Consider the following 22,839-nt stretch of genomic DNA (forward strand, 5'->3'; position numbering starts at 1 on the left):
AAGTAAACAATTCTGGGCGCACGGAAACTCGGTCACAAACTAAAAGCTGGTCCGCGAGATATCAGTTCTGGAGAAGAGAAGTAGGTAGTTGGAAGCTAATGGACACATCTCGTGATTTGTCGGATATACATATTTCCGATCAAGTACATAGTGCTCAAGGTTTATCACGTTTGGTACGGACGTGGAGACTTCTCAGCCAGTTGTTAACCAGAATCGAGGATTTACTATCAGATATGATGACGCCAATGACTCTTGACCGTGAGCTGCCTGACATGTTTAATTGCTTCCTGCTACATGGAGTTTCCTAACAAATGTCTTGCAGGTGGCAAGCGCAAGGCTTCTGAGGAATGGGTTTCGGCGGTTGATCCCCCCCATCCGATGAAAAAGGCGAAAACGGAGTCTCCCAGCAAGGAAGATGAGGTTTGATTCCCTGTGATACCTTGAAAAATTTAATGTCATACTGAATAACTGATAGCATGCTTGCAGGAGGACGAGCAGCAGGTTCTCAAACTCGTGCCGTACCCGGAAAAGGTCCGTCCCTTTTGTCACCTTTTTGCCCCGTTTGAAGTCTTTGGACTCGTGTTAATTCAAATATGGCACAGCCTGCTGTTATAGAAGAACGGGATGGAACAATCGAATTCCGGGTTGTTAACAATGATGGCGAGCGGGAAAGCTTTATCATTCTCACCGGTCTCAAATGCATATTTCAGAAGCAGTTACCAAAGATGCCGAAAGATTATATCGCCAGGCTAGTGTATGATAGGACTCATTTATCGATTGCCCTTGTAAAACACCCCTTAGAGGTAGTAGGGTATGTTACCATTTGTGTAGCTCCGTTTCAGTTGTGTTCAGGCTAACAGGAAATTAGAGGCATAACTTATCGACCTTTTAAAGGAAGGAAATTCGCAGAGATTGTGTTTTGTGCCATATCCTCCGACCAACAGGTCAAGGGCTATGGAGCCCACCTAATGTCACATTTAAAGGTATGCATACTCGCTCGCTAAGAAACGACAACAGTACAGACACTGATGCGTATGTATAGGACTATGTGAAAGCTACTTCGGATGTTATGCATTTCCTCACATACGCAGATAACTACGCTACTGGATATTTTAAGAAACAGGGATTCACGAAAGATATCTCACTCGAGAAATCCATTTGGATGGGCTATATCAAAGACTATGAGGGAGGCACAATTATGCAATGCACAATGCTCCCGAAGATCCGGTATCTTGAAGCCGGGCGGATGCTCATAAAACAAAAGGAAGCTGTCCATGCAAAAATCCGAGCCTTTAGCAAATCGCATGTTGTCCATGCACCACCCAAGGAATGGAAAAATGGTGCCTATAAAATCGACCCTCTAAGTATCCCCGCGATTAAGGAATCTGGATGGTCGCCGGATATGGATGAGTTAGCCCGTCAGCCCCGCCATGGTCCGAACTATAACCAACTACTTCGCCTCCTCAACGACATGCAGAATCACACATCCGCCTGGCCATTTACTCAACCTGTCAATGGAGATGAGGTGCCCGACTATTACGAAGTGATAAAAGAACCAATGGATCTATCCACAATGGAGGAAAAGCACGAGAAGGATTTGTACCCAACGCCGCAAGACTTCATCAAAGACGCCAAGTTAATTTTTGACAATTGTCGAAAGTACAACAATGAGAACACCTCGTACGCGAAAAGCGCAAACAAGCTTGAGAAGTTTATGTGGCAGCAAATCAGAAATATTCCTGAGTGGTCGGTGAGTCTCAACTGGCATTCCCCAAGCGAAAACGCTTACGGTTTTAACTACGGTGTATCTCAGCTAATCAATCTATGATTCAACTAGCACTTGGCGGATTGACACGAACTGTAATTTTGAAGATAGTCCTTCTTGATAGATAAAAACATTCTAGGCCTGATCTGGTTTGATTTTTTGAGGCGTTTATTCTTCTGTCTCATTTGTATTGGTATAGCAAACATGAATCTACAACTTACTATTGACAGTAAACGTCTTAGCACACGTACGGAGGAAAAGTCCTTCTGCAAGCTAGGAATTCATCTGGTATCCAGCAACCCCTCAACAATTGAGATACTTGATGCCTAAAGCTTGGCTATCAAGTTCTGTCTCTGTTCTGTGGAGTAGGATTTATTGACTTGGGCTCCATTTGAATTTCTAGTGGGTGGGGCTATTGATGTCCCGTGACCTGTAATTTAATTAACACAAGGTTTCCCCTGACGGAATAATCTTGCTGCGAGCCGCGATAAGTTCGTTTTCTGCGCCTCAATGTAAACAGAGACGACAACACCCGTCCAACGGAATCGATTTCGCTGCTCTCGGGTTCTCGATTCGTTGCGATCATTCGTTATATCCGCCTACCAAGCCATTCTTTGCTCATTTCCCAGGATCCCAAATTTGTTCCTTACTGCTAGCTGCCACTGTTGATCAGGGGAATTCCTGTGGGAGGTCATCCTCCACGCTCAAATTCATATACTAACAACTTGTGCGAAAGCGATCAAATCTGCGTACAGACGCTTCCAGACTATCGATAATCAATTTATGCGTTGGATAGATTTGATTTACTGTTCCAAACCCAGTTTGCAATCTGCGCTTAGAGGTTTTTTCGACGCACGCACCCACCCTTCTATCAATGACGCTCGGGGAAATGGAGCTCCGCAACAGGCTTCCGACTCTTATGGAGGTCCTGAATAGGAGGACTCTCGCTCCCGTCGACTTGTTTTCATTCTATATCTACATGAGGGACCAACAATGCTCTGTCGATTATCTAGATTTTTGGTGGGTTTCCTAAATATATTCGCTACAGCAATTGGGTCCAGAGATACTTATTTTGATGATAATCTACTAGGCTAGATGTTTCGCAACACATGTCGCTATGTCGCCATTATGTTCGGGAACTACGCCGCTCCGTTCTTCTTGATACGCCGGAAGCAGAGAAGGGTGGTAGCCTACGGTCATCCGATGCCTTCGAAAGTGATGATGCCGGGGCTGGACCGTCGGGTTACGACAATGGAGAACGTCGGAATCGCGATACAAGACTATCCGCTTTCCTACGATCTGAGGGCCAAACATCGGGGCAATCAGTCCACAGCAACAATTCCAACCAATCACCCCACCGAACTCAATCCAGCGATCGGCCATCCCGACCTAGCAACTTAGACCCCACTCATACTCTTGGCAACAGTTCCAATTCTCCTGGACATACTGTCGCTCGAGCTGATATCCGTGCAAGTGCGGAACGGATTTTGTACACCTACCTCCTCCCTGGCTCGGAACGAGAGGTCATCCTTCCAGAAAATATAGTCGAAGACATAGTGCATATGATTGAACGGGAAGGGAGAGATGATCCAGAAGTTTTTGATACAGCAAAGGATTACGTCTTCCAAGCAATGGAGCGTGACGCATTCCCAGGTTATTTGCAGGCAAAAGCTTTAGGGAACCTTGTCCCACTCAGCATATTAGCGCGATTGGTCGTAGCCCTTGCCAGTTTCGGCGGGGGTTTCTGGGCTGCATTTTACGTAGTTCTCACAGACCAGCCAAGACGTACTCGTTGTTGGGTAAGAAACCTTTTGCATTGTACTCCGTGTTGATCGGGTTGTCTCCACATATTAACAAGTGCTTGGTACAGGTTATCTTACCCTTCGTGCTCGCAGCCTACTTCCTCTCCTCATACCAATATAAGATTGATCCAGTATTTGCCCTAGCTGGGTTCAGCGAATACACCTTTTTCACATGGGCAAAAATTCGGGAGCCCTATGTTCGATCGTTGCTCATCAAACGTGCATCCGTCTCTCTATTACTGGCGGCGTTCATCGCTCTGGCCCTATGTGTCCTATTCATTTTTGTCCCGGGAACCCAACTTTAGAGCATTGAACACATATATCCGTTGTTAACACATTTCTTCCTGGCAGCGTCTATATCTTTGTGTCTTTATTTCCTTTTCTTTTTGCGCCAGTACGCCAAAATACAAGGAGTTCGCCCATTTATTTATTGGACGCTTGGATTCAGCTTAGTGCAAGAGTCATTATCCCATATATTTTTCCTACCGTTCCACTCGTTCCGGAATTAGCAATGGCGCTCGGGAGTTCTCGGTTCATACACCCTAACAGTGACAAATGGAGGCAAATAGTCCCTCATGGCATCCCCAGTTTGGTTCGATAATGCCATTTAACAATCATCTGGCATTTTCTACATGATGGAAATGCCTGCACAGGAAGGAAATAAATGATATATTTGGTCTCATCTTGAGGATCTCAAAATCGCTTTCACCCAGCTGATTTGGAAAGTGGAATGCCACACCGCGCTTTCATTCCATTTTGGCTTATCATTTGTCCTTTGGTCCGCCGGCAACCCCCGCTACAATGTTCAAATTTTTCACTGCGATTTATGACTTTCAACGCTTTTCTTTCTTTCCTTCATCTTTTTTTTTCTTTAAAGCTCGTTACACTATTTTTCGTTATGCGTTTGTCCCTGTTTATTTGCCATTTTTCTCATTCCATTTCCTTTTTCCAGTCCAGAGATCCCCAGTGGAAGTCTCAATGTATGTAATGGCCATCTAGCATGGAGACAGATATGCTTCTCCCATTTCTTAGGCGCTTCAAGCACGACGTATTAGTTAACAAATGTATGCTTTAGTTGGCCTTGTTTTCAAACTTCGCGCGCGTTTTAGTGTTATCTTTATACATCCCATCCCATCCTTTGCTCTATAGCTATTTGATAATAACAAGGTAGGCAGATGCATGGCCTTCCTATCCTTTGTTTGGAACACAGATAAAAACAAATAGTGGTCCATGGTGTGTCTGTTTACCGTTTGTTCACATTATCTTAACGTGTCAATTAGGAAAAGTTGGCATTGCGATGTCAAAGTAGATATATCTACCACATCTCCTGAACATGCTCCAGAACAAGTGAATAATAAATAAAGTTCATAATCCTCTGTCATTAATGGTATCGAGAGCACCTTCGTGATATCGAGTATGGTTGTAAATCTCTAAACCTCTTCACTACATCGTAAATTGCACGCCTTGATAAGGGGTACCGGAAGCAGGAAGCTTTCATAATACCGTAGGTCTCATTAAAGGTCAAAAAAAGAAAGAAGAAAAGCAAAACAGCCAATTTATCGGCTTCCCAAAGCCAAAAGGCGTTTCGCATGACGTGTCGTTTGGCCCACGCCACCAAGACCTCCATCAGCACCAGCACCCATGCCCGGCCCATCCACATCCATGCGCCCAAAGCCTCGATACCTACTGTCGTCACCACAATCATTGAGCTCGCGTTTACTCCCACTACCACCACCACCCGCCATTGCAGAAAAATGCGAGCGAAGACTGGGCCCGCGACCACCGCCGGAGAACGACAACGAATGTTTAGACCCCGCGCCGGATCCAGAACTTGAGCCTGCTCCCGCTCCCGCCCCCGCCCCCGCCCCGTCGTCCTCATCACCATCGCCATCCCAACCAGCAACACTGCGCTCAACGCGAGAGGCCCGATCCTTCTCCCTCGCTCTCCGCTTCTCAGCGTCGGATTTTATCTTCGCGATCTCCGTTTCTATGCCGCCCACTACATCACTGCATCGAGCTTGCCATTCTGTCAAGATCGATATCATGGGGGCGATGGATTGGGGCCGTACGTCGCGGAGGGGTGCGGTCGATGTTACGTGGATGAATGCGGGGTTCGTGGCTGGAGAGATGCGCGCGGTTATCAGGGAGGAGTAGATGGCTTTCGTGACCAGGGATTCGAGAGCTGCGTGGTTGGGGAGCGAGAGGGCTTTCATGGCAATGGCGTAAGTGAGGGGGTTGTGGGATGTGGAGAGAGTGAGGAGGGAAAGGAGGCGGAGCTTCTCGGATTGTTTGTCATTGAGTTGAGGGAGGTTTGGAGTAGCTATTGTATTGTTTATTTTTTTTTATTTTTCAATTGTATCAATTTCAATGTTCTATGTGACGCTTGGGAGCCGCATGACTTACATTGATATTCTTCCCATGTTCCCCAGGCGAAGATCTCTAGAAGCGTGAGATGATTACGGTATTCAGCCGGGGTATCCGGAGAGCGCAATGACTGAATAGCTGGAACTTCGAGGAGTTCTGCGAATATGAATGTGTTTGGGGACGAGGTGGCATTTGTGATGATGTCGGTTATGTCGCGTGGGGTATTCGATGAAGCATTTGCCAGGTGAATGAAACGCTCAAGAGCGTCAACAGCCCGAGCATGTATCTTCTCCATGGGTGAAGAAAGTGATTAAATAACAATCGCTCTTCTTATTCCCTTTCGACTTCTTGTGTGTGAGAGAGTTTTTGTTCCTTTACCGATGCTCAGTCAGTAGTTGGTTGACTTCCAAGAAAGCGCTCAGGGCTTACTTCTTACTGATTAGCGACCTAGATCCAAAAACGCTGAGAAAGCCGCGACAAGAAGGAATCCCCCCCAAAAGTGCCGACAGCATGAGTATGGAGACACCAACTATCAAAGATATCAACATGTCGAGGCTGGATGTAGTAAAGGTCACATGATCGTAAGGGAAGGTTTGCTCTGTTTGCACAATCTATATCAGCTACTTATCCATAATATCTCTTGGGTCCTTTGTTGGAAGAGCTACTCCTTTCAAATCTCCCTGGATTCATTATCCGAAACATTTGCGAGAGGTTGGCGGTGGCGCTGACCATGGCACACGCCTCCTGTGTCCATTTGTTGGGCGCTGGTGTAATCGAGCTCCTTTTGCCCCAGCGCCCTCACAATTAAATCCCCCCCTTAGTGGCACGCAGACAAAGAGAAGTCTTGGGGAGAAAGACATGAATGATATCCTCTACTATCTAGTGTCTATCCATTCATCCAACAGCTGAGGGGCAGATGGCCGTCACAGCATACCCACTCGTATCTACGGCGTATACTTGTATATTATCCATCCAGCACAGACCATACCAGAGCACGGAGTACTTCCAAGGCCGGGCCGAGGCCGTTGGCGTTGGTTTGTAAGCAAGCCAGCCAATCGACGCCGAGCATTCCTCCTAGCACCGCAAGAGGAAAGTGAGGATTACACAAGACAACGCCGGCAACATTGGCTGCGGAATCATCCCAGTTTGAAACCCCAAGGACGGCCACATTCTCCACCGTGGCCAGTGCAAATACAACCTCTCACCCCCGCTGCCTCACAAGCCATCAGGAAGCCGGCTTTCTATTACTTTTATTGCACGCTGATCGCCCCCGCTCGCTTCCAGCACCGCGATAGACAAAACTTGCCCGTGTCACAACCTGCTCGATGTGAAACCTCAGCCCTTCAGCCCCCTCTGTGCAGTCTCCCACCGCCTCCAATCTGCTCGTCCGTGAAATATCCAACAAGCGTCTGAGATTCCCTCATCGACATGATTTAGTTTTCTCCGTTGAAAAGACTACACGCCTATGAATGTTTTCAAGATAGAACTTACTACCTGCCATGGCCACCTCTTCCGCTCCGCTCCTTCAGGGGGAGGATCTCGATCCGATGCCTCAGGCTCCACGGTATCTTGCAACTACAACTCTCAAAGTCGATGGAATGACATGTGGCGCATGTACTTCTGCTGTTGAGGAAGCTTTTAAGGGTGTCAAAGGTGCAGGAGATGTGTCTGTGAGTTTGATAATGGGCCGTGCAGTAGTTCACCATGATCCTACCATTCTCTCAGCAGAAATGGTCGCGGAGATGGTGGAAGATCGTGGGTTTGACTCTAAAATCTTATCCACTGAGCTCCCGCGTGAAGTACCTCAAGAAGATGAGGAGGGTGAAGACAGGGAGGATAATTTACTCGATGTTGGCTCCAGTTCGCCATCTATTTCTACTACAACGCTCCGGATAGGAGGAATGACCTGTGGCGCTTGCACATCAGCAGTGGAGGGAGGACTAGCAGATATACCCGGTGTCAGTTCCGTAACAGTGTCCTTACTATCTGAACGGGCAATTGTGGAACACGATATGTCGATGATATCTCCTGATAAGATTGCTGAAATCGTTGAAGACCGCGGATTTGATGCTGAAATTCTGGAGACTGCCGCCCGATATCGAAACCCATCTTCATCACGAGCAAAATCGGTGTCTAGGAAAGAACCAACCCATGTAACTACAACTATATCCATTGAAGGGATGACTTGTGGAGCGTGTACATCCGCCGTCGAAAATGCCCTTAAGGACCAGCCTGGGATGGTCCGTTTCAATGTCAGCCTACTAGCTGAACGTGGGGTTGTGGTTCATGACCCCTCGGTCCTACGCGCGGCACACATTGCCGAACTAATCGAAGATGCTGGTTTTGACGTGAAAATTCTCTCCTCCAGAGAAGACGACTCAATTCAGTCAAACACATCAGCGTCATTAGCGCTAAATATTTACGGCCTGCCTGACTCGACAGCAGCCACAAATCTGGAGCGCGCATTCAGGAAAACTGATGGTGTCTTAACCGCTGATGTGAAGTTGTCTAATTCTCGTGCTTTAATCAGCTATTCCCCAACCAAGGTTGGGATCAGACGATTAGTTGAAGTTGTTGAACAAGCAGGATACAATGCTCTTTTGGTGGAGTCGGATGATGGCAATGCTCAACTCGAATCCCTCGCGAAGACAAAGGAAATACACGAGTGGCGGAAGGCGTTTTGGTTCTCGTTTTCCTTCGCAGTTCCCGTGATGGTGATTAGTATGCTTCTTCCGATGTATCTTCCTGCAATCGACATCGGAAACTTCGAGCTCATACCTGGCTTATTTTCTGGGGAAATCATCTGCTTGCTTCTTACCATTCCTGTTCAATTTGGTGTCGGGAAGCGGTTTTATATCGCGTCATTCAAATCCCTAAAGCATGGCTCCCCGACAATGGATGTTTTGGTCATGCTTGGTACCTCCGCCGCATTCTTTTTCAGTATTCTCGCAATGTTAGTCTCGGTATTTTTCAAACCCCATTCTCGGCCAATGACCGTGTTTGAGACCAGCACTATGCTTATCACATTTATTTCCCTCGGTCGGTGGCTGGAAAATCGAGCTAAGGGCCAAACATCCCGAGCACTATCTCGTTTGATGTCCCTTGCTCCTTCTATGGCAACTATATACGATGACCCCATAGCCGTTGAAATGTTAGCTGAAAACTGGGGTTCTGTACCGCTATCGGCTGAAAAGGATAAGGCCACTGCTGCAGTTTCGACTGTCCAGAAGACGATCCCCACGGAATTAATCCAGGTTGGTGATATCGTCTGCCTCCGGCCAGGAGATAAAGTTCCAGCAGATGGTGTCGTCATTAGAGGTGAGAGCTATATAGACGAGGGTATGATTACTGGTGAGGCTATTCCCATCCGCAAAATAAAGACTTCAAAGGTCATGGCTGGCACTGTGAATGGCGCTGGCTGGGTTGATTTCCGGGTCACGAGAGCCGGTCGAGACACACAGCTGAGCCAAATAGTCAAATTGGTCCAAGATGCACAAACCAGTCGTGCTCCTATCCAAAGAATGGCTGACATAGTGGCTGGTTATTTTGTTCCAGCCATTATCACCCTTGGGCTCATCACTTTTTTTGGATGGATGATTCTTAGTCATATTCTTCCAAATCCACCTAAAATCTTTGTTACTGAAAATCCCGGCGGGACATTCATGGTCTGTTTGAAACTTTGCATATCGGTTATTGTTTTTGCTTGTCCCTGTGCCCTTGGTCTTAGTACACCCACAGCGGTTATGGTAGGCACAGGCGTTGGTGCTGAACATGGCATCCTGGTCAAAGGGGGAGCAGCCCTGGAAGCAGCAACCAAGATAACGCATGTTGTATTCGACAAAACGGGCACCTTAACGATGGGCAAAATGAGCGTATCGGGGACTAGAATGGACTCCACATGGACCTCCAATGATTGGCGGCGTCGCCAGTGGTGGTTGATCGTTGGGCTTGCTGAACTGACCAGTGAACACCCTATTGGCAAAGCCATTCTTGCAAAGGCCAGGTCAGAAGTCGGGGCATCAGATGAAAACCCTCTCAATGGCAGTGTAGCTGATTTCGAAGCGTTAGTCGGAAAGGGGATTTCGGCTATTGTTGAGCCCACTTCAAATGTCAACAACGTTCGTCATCGTGTCCTTGTGGGCAGCGCACGCTTCCTTCGTTCCAGGGATATAAATGTACCTCAATCAGCTGAACCAGAGCCTGATTCCTCTGAATTCACGACCTCAATATCCGTTCGACCAAGAAAAGATAGCGAACATGTTGCCGGCTCCACTCTAATTCACGTTGCTATCGACGGCAAATATGCTGGTACTATCACTCTTCAAGATACGCTGAAACCAACGGCGGCAGCCGCTGTTGCTGCACTCCACCGAATGGGTCTCACCACGTCCCTCATAACGGGCGATTCCCTCTCCACCGCCCTCGCCGTTGCATCTTCTGTAGGAATTCCCGCCTCGTCAGTCCATGCATCTGTCAGCCCTTCCGAAAAACAATCCGTCATCGCGTCCCTTCAAAAAACTCCCTCATCTATAGTTGCCATGGTGGGAGATGGCATCAACGACTCCCCCGCCCTGGCCACTGCATCTGTCGGCATCGCCCTCGCATCTGGCACAGACGTTGCCATCGAGGCAGCAGACATCGTCCTCATGCGGCCCGATGATCTCCTGTCCGTCCCCGCAAGCCTGTGTCTCTCCCGCTCGATCTTCCGCCGCATCAAACTAAATCTCCTCTGGGCCTGTATGTATAACGCCATTGGCATACCTTTCGCCATGGGCCTCTTCCTCCCCTTTGGCGGAATTTCGTTACACCCAATGGCTGCAGGCGCCGCCATGGCGGCGTCAAGCGTCAGTGTCGTTGTCAGCAGTTTGCTCTTGAAATTTTGGAAGCGGCCTGGTTGGTTAGACTCTCAGAAGTTGGAACGTGAAGCTGAGCTGGGTCTAATTGATACTAGCGGCCTGAGTCGTGGTGGGCGGGGATCGTGGTGGAAAAAGAGCCCTTTTACATCCGATCAGACTCGTCGGGGTCGACGGACTTTTGCTTGGCTAGTTACGCTTGGTTCAGACGCTGTGATGAGCGTTACTGGGAAGCGGAGAAATGGCACTGACGATGAAGGCTACGTTCCTTTGAGGCCTGTAGAGCCTGTTTCTGTATAGTGTGTTTCTTTTCTTTTGATGGGTTTTATTTTCGTTCGCGAAACATTTCGTTGTACTGTACGTACCTTCTAAATCTTCTGCTGCCAGTTCCAGGCATTTTTGTTTGCTGTCATATTTTCTATTATACATTGCCTCAGATTTTTCCTTGCTTTTGTTCATGTAAGGCACTTTTCCTCGGGAACATAGAGGCCCATCTATTATTATATTCCCTTCAGTTGGTGCGATTATTTTACCAGCCTATGTTTTCCTTCCCTCTGCAAATACCCCGCGTCGTTTTCTACTTACTTAACCTTTTTTTGGATTCTGTATCTTTTTTTTTTTCAATTTTTTTTCTTTTTTTTCTTTTTTTTTTTTTCATTCTTGCATCAATTGGCGGCTTTAAGTAAATTCATGAAAGAGATATTTTTGTTCAGTCATTGTCCATGGCTTCTATCTAATATTGTAAATAATTCCGTGATTTTCTTGAGTACGCAACCACTATCATCTACGGGTAACCAATTATCAGAACAAGTATCTAAGATACTGTCAAAATATTGTAAGAGTAATGCAATTTACATCTATACGAGAATTTTCAGTTTCAATCTTGGTTAGTTATATCTACTTCCAAGGTATTTTTGGATCTTATGAGTTCTACCACGAAAATGCTTACCATAGGAATGAAATATTTGAGATCCGTCCCCCTTCCCCAGAGAACGTATTCGGCGCCAGAAGAGAGAGAGTAAATTAAGGTAGCAATCCAGAAGATGTTGAATTTGTCTGTCCACCTACACGGACAGATATTGTCTGATAACATATGTATGTTGTGGGTGACGATTAAACCAACGTTTTTGTTTTTGTTTTTGTTTTTTTTTTTTGGAATCCAAGTGAAATAAAAACCAAGAATCGTCGACAAAGCTGAGTGATTCCGGTGCAGATAAAAATAATAAGTCCTGACGTGATCATATAGAACGGAGAAATTTTCCAAAAATAGAAAAGAAAAGAAATAAAGGATGTATATACCAAGCCGCTCAAAACTCCACTGTCACACGGTACAAAGGACCTAAACAAAAGATAAAAAGAAAAGGCATTCTGAGATGAACGAGGAAGCCCTAAAAGGTTCATATCTGGATTGACGATATTCCGGCCTAGCTGAACCACATTCAAATCGTGCTCGCTCGAAGCAAACGTCTTGAACTTCTCCCTTCCCCTCTCCCTCATTTACTTGCCTTCTTTGGTGGCGGGGGGAAATACATGGTCGCCTGACTCTGAACTTCTGTTCCTGCGTTTCCATTCGGCGGTGGTGTTCCATTTGTTGTAGACCCACTCATCTGCGGTGGTGTGGGGCTCTGCGAAGGTGAAGGCATGCTGAAGTTTTTCAAATGGGAACCATTCGGCATATCAGGAGGAAGGAAATGGTTTCGTAGGGGCAGGTCTGTGGTTCCACCGAGACGGTTAAAGGCTTGGGTACGAGGCGTCATTGGCGGGAAACCAGTGCCCCCGGGAGTCATGGGTGTGTGCATAGAGTAAGTGGGAGATTTCAGACTTTTTAGGTCTTCGAGTTCCTTACGCCGCTCGAGGCGCTGTCTTTGCTTTTCGCGGATCTCTACGGTGGGGAGGCAAGAATAGATAGCGTAGACGCTGTGGACGATGAAGATTGCGCTAAGAAAGAGGTCAGCGTTAGTGAGGATTACTCCTTCTTGTATTCTCCATGCTTGAAGTGAGGAGGACACCTCAACTCAGCTAACTCAGCGAGTGGCCAGTGACGTACAGCATTAACACAGTGCAAGCAAATGATGCCTTTGCTTGCCGGCAATAACCAACATTGGAAGGACTCTTAGCGACGTTGCAATTCTTGGTGAGATACCATGGCGCGCCTGGTTGCGGGCGTTCGGGGTCGGACATGTCGGGAGACGCTTGATATGCGATTGAAATAGCATAAATAATGATCAATCCTATGTGCACAAGTACGGAAAGTGGAGGATAAAAGACGTTCAAGATGAACATAGGTGCCTTGACGAGCATGAGAAATAAGCTCAACACCGATATAGTTAGGTTGAAGTTTGTAAGACTAAAATTTGACATGATTAGAACCACGATATTCTCAGCATGGATTGGATGGTTTACCCAATAATGGGTAAACTCGAAGGCTATTAGACATACAATTGACTCCAAGGCTTGGGTGTAGTGTATGGGCGATAGTTTGCAAGAGTGTAAATCTCGTCTTCCGGGCCGCTATTGAAACCATTCTGAGCGCCATCTTTCCACAGTCTTGTTCGATATAGATCTGGCGCTGCGATGCCGAACAAGGCGAGGATCGCAATGGTGACGGGGAGTTCGATCCCGAGTAAAATCTTGAATAGGATGGGCGGTCGATACTTCCGAGGTAGATACCACAACATTATGACTCTTTACTATAGAGAATAAGTAGAAGAATAGGAAGAGTAGCGGTGGTGACGATTGAGCGTAGGATTCAAAGGACGGCGCCCAGAGCAAATCCCAGATGTTAGGATTGATAGGGATTAATTATTTATGAGGTTTCCAGTATGGATGTGGAGTAGAATATAGTAGTAGACAAGCGTGTGTGTTATATCTTCAAGCCAGGCCCGCTGGCAGGAGTTTCATTTCAACTATTGTGTTCACCGGTGGTGGTGATGCATGAAGAAATCGAAAGGAGTACGGAAGAGGGAGAGAAGTGAGAAGGGAAGATGGCAGGGTCGGACAGAAAAAGAAGGGAGAGGAACAGAGCACATTCTGTGTATTTAGGTACTCTTCTGCTCTGGAGGACATGCAGAGCTGCTCGATCCAATCCCTCGTCGCTGTTGGAGGGATGGGTCATGTTTCTCGCCAAGGTATACCCGCAGCATCTAGGGACTGAACGGACGAATAATCAACTCCCCCGAACACCATCAAGAGGAATCAGATCAACCCACAAGGCCATGGCCGTCTGTCCGGCGAGGGACACGAGAAGGTCAAGCTTGTGCTGAGCGACAAGCTGCCGCCGGACCCATGGTTGGGTGGGGAAAAGAGGCACCCGCACAACCATGCGCAGGGTGTTGCGGCGAAAGTAGAGCAGGCACTCAGCCTAGCGCTGGTGTGACGATTTGGCCCGATGGCCAATGGCAGACCAAATACGGGGATCTTACTGCATGCCATCACACGCTACCCAGAAGTGGCCAGCGCCCATGCAGCGCAAATCAGAGGGCCAGCCTGTGATTGACCAGTTGCAGAAATGGGTTTCAATGAAGAAGAATCAGTTGTTTGAATCATGCATGAAGGTATCAGGGATTCTCATCACAAAGTCGCAGCTGGCGGCGCATACTTGAGTGTCGAGCGTGGGCTGGATGTTGCGTATTTGTTAGTATTCTTTGTTCGTTTGTCTCCGATGATAAAGAGGAGAATACAATGACCGATGCTTAGACTCTGCAGTTCCATGAGCAACGGGATATCCCCGCACCAAGATAATCCAACCAGTGCTCTGTCCTGGTGGAGTCAGCTCAACTCAGGAATCCTGAGCGGTGATAGTAATATCTTACGCTGGGTACGTTGGGACAATGATTACATACGAAAATGGCAGCCATTGATGGCTTATCTGTCTTATCAACCCAGGAGAACCTCAACTTGCAAGCGATTGAAATATTTGTAGGATTAGGATCATCGCTTGAAGTGTTCATGATGAGTTGATATCAATTCAGTATAGTTACACGTGACCTTCCAACTCACCCACTCGTTCCAAGTGTCCATTGCATTCCCGGGGAGATTGACATTATCGCAATACTGATATGAAACACTGGTTTGTATCCTGCTTTTGAATCTGTCAAGTCAGTCTCTCCAAACCCAATGTATGACGTTTCGATCGTATACCCGCGATAGTTTGGGACATGTCCACTAGTCTTCCACATGAGCTACGTACGGCGCAGGAACCACGCCAGGATATGCTCTATAGAGTCCGTCTATCAAGCATAACACAGGTGAATCCTACTATCCGCATCTTGCGGTTGAACGTAGGACGAGGTCCGACTTACTGCCATAAAGATCAGAAGAATGAATGTGAAGTATGCTTGAACCCCACCCTGCCAACTGTAGTTTTGATAAAACCATTTTTAAAGTCTAAGAAGCGTTTCAAACCACCAAAATTATCTCTATTAAATATTAAATGAAAGAAACCTTCCAACTATACAGTTCAATCATAACCAATCAAAACCATTCAACTTCCTGGCCGGCCAATGGCTCGATGTCCATGTCCCCTCTGTCCCACAAGCCGGTGGCTTCACGATAACCTCCACCCCAAGTGATGCATTGCCACTGAAAAATGATAGCAATAGCAACGAAGCGACAGAATTTCCATACATAGAACTTGCTGTCCAAGAATCGCCATCAAACCCACCGGCTGCCTGGCTCTGGCGGCCTAAGGATGAGATTCTTGGACAGGAGCTCGCAGTCAGGGTTGGGGGCAGTTTTATCTGGCCACCCCCTGATATTCCGCTGGAAGATATTGGGAGAGTGGTGTTTGTGGCGGGTGGAGTTGGGATTAAGTACGTATGAAAAGTTTTCGGCTTTAATAAAATGCCTATGTTACCCCAGTTAGGAGTGAAATAATCTCCATAATGACCCTGACCCTCTCCAAATCAACCTCTTTCCCATCCATATCATATTCGAAAAGTCGGAGGGGGGTTTGGGAATGATAATGAACAAAGCATGTACATGTACAAAGAAGGATCATAGATACCTTCTGGCTAACCATCCTCGTATAGCCCGTTGATCTCAATGATATCACATATCTTCAAAGACCCCTCGAAGTTACCGCACTCACCAGCCATTCATTTACTTTACTCGACCAGATCCCCAACCCAACCCGGGCCTGGTGGTGAGGACATATCAAAACACCTAGACCAAGTCCTCTTCTTTCCCCGGCTTCGCAACATTCTCCATTTTCAACAGTCACAGCCACAGCCACATTCACAGCACCAGCGCCAGCAACAACAAGAGGACTCGTTCCTCCGCCTTCAGTTCCATCTCTATATCACAAATCTCCACGAAATGCCCCGCAATCCGCCAGCCGATTTCTCGTTGCACAAGCGTCGCATCAAGACGACTGATCTGCATGAGGTCATTGGTGGAAAAAGCGAGGCCATTCGAAACGGGTACCGCTCACAAGCCCGTCGAACGGTGTGTTATATCTGCGGACCTCCTGATATGACGGATGAGCTGGTTGCAGGTGCAGAAGAGGTCCTTGGGGCTGGGGTCGGGAAGGAGAAGAGCGTGTTTTATGAAAAGTGGTGGTGAATTGTTTTGTGGGAGGAGAGGAGAAGCATTGGTTTCTCTTCCTTCCCATGTATTTTCAGGTTGTGGGGTAATATCATGGATGTTTCGTCTACATAGGCGAAATCAGATATTAGCAGACCCTTTGATAGGGACCTTAATAATGATAAATTTTTTCGGCGACTTTATTGCTTCAATAAAGTAAGCTAGGCATGTAACGAAACTCGATGATGGGAATGCCAACAAGAAAAAGTGGAGTGAGGGACATTGGGTCCGCGTGAAGTTCTTCAGGCCTTGCCGAGTTTTGAAAGATTATACTTTGTTTCCCCGCGAAAAAGAGGAATTTCCCAAAAACCAAAACCAAAAAATATGGAATATAACTGAAAGTGTCCAAGCAATTTCAAAATCGGTGGACCCGCTCGGAAAGAAAACCTGAGTAAAAAACAATAAATACCTAAACGGTTAGAGAAGTGTGATATTGGCCAAGCAGGAAAAAAACCCCAGAGTAAAGCAAATACGAAACAATTTGGATATAGACACATGGATAGGACAGGATACACAAGCGTATTATTATCTCCCAGCAGAAACGAACACAACAAATTGTGTTAAAGAAATAAAAAAAAGAACAAAAAGAAAATGAAAAGAAAATGAAAATGAAAGACCTGTCCGTAGGAAACCTCAAAATCCCAACGCCTCCGGTTTTTTTACACATGCCGCGCCTTTTTTTATTTTGTCAATTATAATGTGAAACATAATAAAACGAATAAAGAAGGTGATGAAAAGTCAGTATCTAATCGGACTGGACCACTTTACCACCGTCCACAATCATCATCTCATTGATTTTTGATGCCGTGTCGCCATACTCAAGCCGCTTATAGGTCATTATTCTCGCGGAGTTCATATTGATATCGAAGAATCGGACTCGTCGGATGTAGCCACCGTATCCACCATAGCCACCAAAGCCGGCGCCACCGGCGTAGCACATCCACAGTGACGGCTGTGAATATTCATTCCGTGATAGCATACAGTAGTCATTTACATGATCGCTAAAGGAGAGAATAAAACAAGTTAGGGCGAAGATCGGTTATAAATTGAACGAAACAAAGAGCTAACTCATGGTTGATGACAGTGGATGACTTACTGGCCACAACTTACAACGACAACATTCTCGCTAACGAGGGCATCTCTAAAGCCCGAATTAAATCTTGGAGCTGTCGACGGTTCGGTCCAATTACCATAGAAGACGCTGTTTCTGTCTCTGTATTCTGGAAGTGGAATGTGAATGAAGGCTAAGTTCATATGGATATAGCGGTATTCGCGGTGGGATTTCTGAAGTCTCTCTGAGCTAGACTTGAACCATTCAATTTGGTTAGGTTTTATCCAATCGTACCCACGGTATCTGCGCTCATCCGGAGAGTAACTGTGCGTATCGAGGAGATAAAGGCTTAACGCGGAGTGAGATGAAGTATGGTCAAGAACTTCGACAATATAGTTGCCCACGCCATCGACATCGACTGGGCCAGGCTCTGATAAAGAGTACGGTAATTGTTGCAGGAGGGCCATAGACTGTGATCGATCAAGATTGCCCTCATCATCATGGTTTCCGAAGATAGCGGCATACGGAATACGACGCTTAACAAAAATATCAGCGAGTTTGAATATCGCAGTTGCCGCATCTGGTGCAGTATCGCCGTTGACTTGGTCACCGGATATAATGACCAAGTCAGGTTTCTCTTCGTCGAGCATTCTTTCAAGGAATTCCAGGGTGCGAGGGTCCGCTTCACATTTGCTCTCATCTTTCAAATGCGGGATTGGCTCCCGGCATTTTCCCAGGCCTGTACTCAAATGCAGGTCCGACGCCTGCATTATCTTGAATCTCCCATCTTTTCGAATTCTCGGAGGCGGCCGTTCAAGCTTGGCAGGTGGACCTCGTCTGATAGACAAACGCGCTTCACTTTTAGTATCCAGCAAGAGAGGCGTATCTTTCACTTCCCAGCCCGTTCGGGGATCCGCAGCATCGGCACCGAAAAGGACATCCAATGAAGTAATAACCTTCTGCGGGTCCCCTGTATGACTTCGGTCTGTTCTCAAGAGCCAAATACCCGCCGGCCTTGCTTCCCACTTCTTATCCGTACCGGCACCAGGATCAAGTTTACCAATTTTTAGGTCAATAACAACCGAATCTGTCGGAAGGAGATCCTCCTCTTTTTTTCTTTGTATGTGCGTATATGCGCTCGACGTCCAGCCAGTCCCCAGGTATAAGTCCTTCTCGATGCGATGCCATACCACCGGGTCGAGCGTACAACTTGAGAAAATGTTGATGGAAGAGCAAGTCGTGACAGTCACATCAGTAACAACAAGTCCCGGGTGATGGGCAGGCAGATGGTCATGGATTGCAGCGGGCAAAAACTCTAACTTGTTGTCGAAGATAAAGAGCAGAAGGAGAATAATCAACGCAAGTAAGCCTAGCTGAATCCCGGTTCGAACCTGGTCAAAAGATTGTCAGTGCACAACACCTCTTAATTCTTGTACGAAAAATGGACGCCAGCAACTTACAATGCGACGTGTCACCATGATTTTTGCCAGCTAAATCAAAACAGCCCGCAAAATCATAGGGGAGAGGGTGCTGTCTATCCGTGAGCATGGTGCACTATGGTATACCCCGGTGTTTTCGTTAGTGGCCACCCTAATACTTTAGTGCCCTGCTAACCAAAATATTGGGGATGGATTTCACTAAATGAGTAATATATTATTAATACATGGCCGTCTGTGCTGTATCATCCATATCACAACAACATAAGGTTGTTTTTTATAATAAAAGGTAGAGATGAGATATATACTATATACACTGTATAGATTTTCAATTTCCAGCACCTCAGAAATTCAATTCTGGATCATCAAGAACCCGTGTAAACCACGACAACCCCCAATATTGTGGTTAGCACGGCACTAAAATGACCTCCGCTGCGGCAAGCTTGATGTCACGGGGCCGTATTTACCATTATCCGCTCCCCCCTGGTCTAGACCCGGAACTGCATCTTTTTTTTCTGGGAGCTTCAAGGAGCTCGCGACTCCGCGTAGAGTCATTCGGCTTTATATCTTTTCTCCCGTGATTATAATTTTATAGATTACAGCTGACTGGGATCCCAGGAGAAAAGCTTTCAAGCCTTTTACTTGAATGGCAAGACTGTTCTCGCCATTCCGGCGTCTTTGCAGGAGAGCATATAGCAGCAGGGCGGCGGATGCCAACTTCTCCGTTTTCCAAGGCATGACAACCACTGCTCGCCTCTCGACTGACTCATACTGATTAACACTCTTGCTTAGAGGGCGACAGGGTTCTCATAAATACCAAAACTCCTATATTAACGAAACCCCTGAGGAATGACGACAAGACACAGCTTCCTCGCGGTTTCCTAAACCATGTCGATATTATTGGGAAAACACCCAGAGATCCTATCAAGTCAAAAAAAGGTTAGTCACGGATTGAATTATATACCGCCCAATTGAAAGCTATGTTTAATCAAGGAGCAACTGCTGACAGGCTTCAAATCAAGGTGCGGTGTATAGGGCAACCCATCCTACGTTCGAAGACTACATAGTACGAACTCCACGTCTTGTAACGCCTGTATGTCAATATTGAGCCCATTAGCAAATCCTCGAATGCCGCGATGATAAAATACAAAAATTTAACCATTTTTAACCTCGTTGGTCTAATAGATCTACCCTGCGGATGCCAACCTAATAGTGTCTCTCTTAGACATCCATGTCGCACCACCGGCTCCGGGAGAAAGGCCAAAAGAGCCGCTGGAAATACTTGAAGCGGGAACAGGTCACGGATCATTGACATTACACCTAGCCCGGGCTATTAACGCTGCAAACTCATGTCCACCAACGCGACCGCCTTGTTCACAGCGAAAAATACTCGAACTACCGGAAACCAAAAAGAAGCCTGTTGAGGAGAAGAAGGTGGTGGAGAAAGAGGATCGCGAAGCTCAAGCTGAGATTGAAGGGCTCCAACGCGAATGGGATGGATGGCGTGCGCAACGTAATGCCATAGTCCACACCGTAGAAATATCCCCACACTACTCCCAACATGCAGAGAACATCGTCCGCGGATTTCGCCGCGGTATCTATGTAGGAAATGTTGACTTCTACGTTTCCAGCGTTGAGAAATGGATCAAGGAGCAAGTGACACGTCGTTCGACGAATGAACGGTCGCCGGACCCTTTCTTGTCTCATGTCATTCTAGACATGCCCTCTGCACACCTGCGGATCCCGCATGTCGCCCCGACCATGAGAGATGATGCGGTCCTGGCTGTTTTTATGCCGAGTATAACGCAGCTTGGGGACTGTGTGGATCTTATTTCGAAACAGAAACTGCCGCTTATTCAGGAAAAAGTCGTGGAGCTAGGTACTGGCATTAGCAGTGGGAGGCTCTGGGAGCTCCGGATGGCGACGAAACGGAGTTCCAATGACACTCTAAGTCAAGAAGCCATTGCAGAAGAAATGTCCGATGAGACGTCTGAGGGTGCTACTGATACGGAAGCAGAGGATTCCACCAGTCTGTCAAAGAGAGAGAAGACGAATGGAGATGAGGTACTTGTCTGCAGACCCCAAGTGGGGGCGAGGATTGCAGGTGGCGGATTTGTAGGGATATGGAGGAAAAAGAAAGCCTAGGTAGAGCTCGGTTGATCTCAATGATATATAGATTAATATAGATTAGGTTCGCCCGAAAGATCATACATTGCAGGTGAGCGATGGAAATATACTACATGAGAGACAATCCCTGGCAAATGTTCATTCCCTACTCTGGGAAACCCTGCTTCCCCTTATAATTTCGCCCTGGACGCGTTGGGTCTCGCAGGACCCTCACACCGTTTGAAAATCCACTCAGCAACGTCTTTCGCCAGAGACTCCTTGACTCCATCTGGCTCACCATGGAGCTTATGATAGGCACCCTCATAAGATTTGAATGTCTTATCATCAGACTCTAATCTCTCTACAAAACGCTTGCTGGCCTCGTAACTGTTAATCTCATCCGCTGAGCCATGGCATACCCAGATAGGTAGCTTGTATTTGCAGTTCTTCCCAGCCTGCTCGCTTTCCAACCACAATGCCCGATCCATCATTCCAGCGATCCCTTCCAATGTCCCCGTATCGTGACAGAGAGGATCTCGCCTCCACTCCTCACAAATGCGCTTGTCTCTTGACATCAAATATTCATTAAGAGGTGTTACAAGCTGGAAACTTGGCATGATCTTTGACGCCACTCTACCCAGGAAGACCGTAAGGTTCCACGGTCGTGTGCTGGGATGAAGCGAAATAAGAGGTGAATATGCTAAGACTCCAGCAATGGGGGGTAGATCCAGAGACGAGTTAAGCGCATAGTAGAGAACCTCTGCACCACCTTTACTGTGTCCCATCATAAACACAGGGGTCCCTGAATGTGAGGCATCGTGAGCCGACACGGTTGTCGATTTTATGGACTCGAAGATGCTGGTGACGAAAGAGTGGATATCGGACATGACAACCTCCGTTCCTCCTGTCCGGCCACGGCTTGCCTTATCAGTAACAGAGCGACCCCAGCCTCTGGTTAAGACAATAGTTTTAGCATTTGATTGCTTTTTTGGAACTGCACACTGTTTGTCATGGATATTCCTGATAAAGCAGCTGCCATAGTCTATGCGCCTTGTCTGCTGCTGAGGGGAACCAAAATCTCAAGCAAGGGAAAAAGGAAGGGAACTGCTGATATACCGTTGGTCCACTGCCCTGATTTCAATCCCATAAGAAGCCAATGTGGGGAAGAGATCGTAGTAGGAGTTACCTAGAATTTCGCATTAACATAGTCACTCGACATGTGAAGGCTGCTCTCTTTTCGTTTCGTTATAGAAAGTCATCGAATTGGAAGGAAAGAGTTCAAAAAGAGATGAACGTACAATGATCACTAAAGCCATGCACGAATGCAATAATAGCCTTTGGTGGTCCATCAGTCTGTATACTTCAGTCAGCCAACTTGAAACCACATGAAGGGACTAGATACACAAGGCGGTCAGGTCATACCTTCCACGTCTTGGTGTACAACTTCACTCCATCGCTGGCAACATGCCACCCTTCTTCTGTTGCAACCATGTTTACAAGATTCTCGTATTCCGAACTAGCAAACGCCCAGCAGGACGATTGAGCTGTTATTGCCTTGGATGGATAATTCCGAAGCTGTGGGGTTGTTGCGGCAGTTGTTCCAGGAAACAGCCCGAAATGCAGCTGAACTTGGAACCTTGGAACCTTCCTTAGCTTCCTTGATCATGTGCTTGTATACTATCTAGTCTGGACCTCAGGAGTATCTTACCTAGGAATGGTTGGCGATCTTACCTCGCCCTCGCCATAGATATTTATCAATTGTCATTTCATTTGCTTCCAAGAGCAATACTCCCTACCAGCATAATTGCAAAGCGAGGACTGTGAACCAACTCGATAGACCTGGTTTGACACAAACGCCACCAGCAGTACTACTTAATTA

The 22,839-nt window shown here is 46.9% G+C and overlaps 10 protein-coding genes across 10 annotated transcripts; 6 read left to right on the top strand and 4 right to left on the bottom strand.

Annotated features, from left to right (window-relative positions):
• Positions 1–98: 98 nt before the first annotated feature.
• Positions 99–1,996, top strand: HCBG_04130 (histone acetyltransferase GCN5; the record flags this gene model as incomplete). Its single annotated transcript, XM_045431179.1, has 7 exons — positions 99–258; positions 323–420; positions 487–531; positions 603–811; positions 869–983; positions 1,043–1,750; positions 1,838–1,996. 7 exons carry the CDS (start codon positions 99–101, stop codon positions 1,850–1,852), a joined length of 1,350 nt encoding a protein of 449 aa, XP_045287732.1.
• A 295-nt stretch (positions 1,997–2,291) lies between these two features.
• HCBG_04131 (uncharacterized protein) lies at positions 2,292–4,634 on the top strand (the record flags this gene model as incomplete). Its single annotated transcript, XM_045431180.1, has 3 exons — positions 2,292–2,785; positions 2,856–3,564; positions 3,636–4,634. The coding sequence occupies 3 exons, from the start codon at positions 2,655–2,657 to the stop codon at positions 3,870–3,872; spliced, it is 1,077 nt and encodes a 358-aa protein (XP_045287733.1).
• A 286-nt stretch (positions 4,635–4,920) lies between these two features.
• HCBG_04132 (COP9 signalosome complex subunit) lies at positions 4,921–6,288 on the bottom strand (the record flags this gene model as incomplete). The annotated part of the gene is made up of 2 exons (XM_045431181.1): positions 4,921–5,887; positions 5,971–6,288. 2 exons carry the CDS (start codon positions 6,224–6,226, stop codon positions 5,124–5,126), a joined length of 1,020 nt encoding a protein of 339 aa, XP_045287734.1.
• Positions 6,289–7,430: 1,142 nt separating this feature from the next.
• Positions 7,431–11,084, top strand: HCBG_04133 (Cu(2+)-transporting P-type ATPase CCC2; the record flags this gene model as incomplete). The annotated part of the gene is made up of 1 exon (XM_045431182.1): positions 7,431–11,084. One exon carries the CDS (start codon positions 7,431–7,433, stop codon positions 11,082–11,084), a length of 3,654 nt encoding a protein of 1,217 aa, XP_045287735.1.
• A 1,193-nt stretch (positions 11,085–12,277) lies between these two features.
• On the bottom strand, positions 12,278–13,462 carry HCBG_04134 (uncharacterized protein; the record flags this gene model as incomplete). Its single annotated transcript, XM_045431183.1, has 3 exons — positions 12,278–12,722; positions 12,832–13,131; positions 13,224–13,462. The coding sequence occupies 3 exons, from the start codon at positions 13,460–13,462 to the stop codon at positions 12,278–12,280; spliced, it is 984 nt and encodes a 327-aa protein (XP_045287736.1).
• Positions 13,463–13,897: 435 nt separating this feature from the next.
• Positions 13,898–14,386, top strand: HCBG_04135 (uncharacterized protein; the record flags this gene model as incomplete). Its single annotated transcript, XM_045431184.1, has 3 exons — positions 13,898–13,912; positions 13,975–14,154; positions 14,231–14,386. 3 exons carry the CDS (start codon positions 13,898–13,900, stop codon positions 14,384–14,386), a joined length of 351 nt encoding a protein of 116 aa, XP_045287737.1.
• Positions 14,387–14,941: 555 nt separating this feature from the next.
• HCBG_04136 (uncharacterized protein) lies at positions 14,942–16,431 on the top strand (the record flags this gene model as incomplete). Its single annotated transcript, XM_045431185.1, has 3 exons — positions 14,942–15,115; positions 15,243–15,595; positions 15,815–16,431. 3 exons carry the CDS (start codon positions 14,942–14,944, stop codon positions 16,344–16,346), a joined length of 1,059 nt encoding a protein of 352 aa, XP_045287738.1.
• A 419-nt stretch (positions 16,432–16,850) lies between these two features.
• HCBG_04137 (phosphatase DCR2) lies at positions 16,851–18,896 on the bottom strand (the record flags this gene model as incomplete). Its single annotated transcript, XM_045431186.1, has 3 exons — positions 16,851–17,368; positions 17,464–18,809; positions 18,879–18,896. 3 exons carry the CDS (start codon positions 18,894–18,896, stop codon positions 17,113–17,115), a joined length of 1,620 nt encoding a protein of 539 aa, XP_045287739.1.
• Positions 18,897–19,276: 380 nt separating this feature from the next.
• Positions 19,277–21,820, top strand: HCBG_04138 (tRNA (adenine-N(1)-)-methyltransferase; the record flags this gene model as incomplete). Its single annotated transcript, XM_045431187.1, has 4 exons — positions 19,277–19,313; positions 19,647–19,793; positions 19,877–19,947; positions 20,040–21,820. 4 exons carry the CDS (start codon positions 19,277–19,279, stop codon positions 20,997–20,999), a joined length of 1,215 nt encoding a protein of 404 aa, XP_045287740.1.
• On the bottom strand, positions 20,307–22,451 carry HCBG_04139 (lysophospholipase; the record flags this gene model as incomplete). Its single annotated transcript, XM_045431188.1, has 4 exons — positions 20,307–21,911; positions 22,077–22,146; positions 22,259–22,313; positions 22,383–22,451. 4 exons carry the CDS (start codon positions 22,449–22,451, stop codon positions 21,152–21,154), a joined length of 954 nt encoding a protein of 317 aa, XP_045287741.1.
• Between the last annotated feature and the right edge of the window lie 388 nt (positions 22,452–22,839).

This window comes from Histoplasma capsulatum (assembly GCF_000150115.1).
Source record: "Histoplasma capsulatum G186AR genomic scaffold supercont2.5, whole genome shotgun sequence".
NCBI classification, from domain to species: Eukaryota; Fungi; Ascomycota; class Eurotiomycetes; order Onygenales; family Ajellomycetaceae; genus Histoplasma; species Histoplasma capsulatum.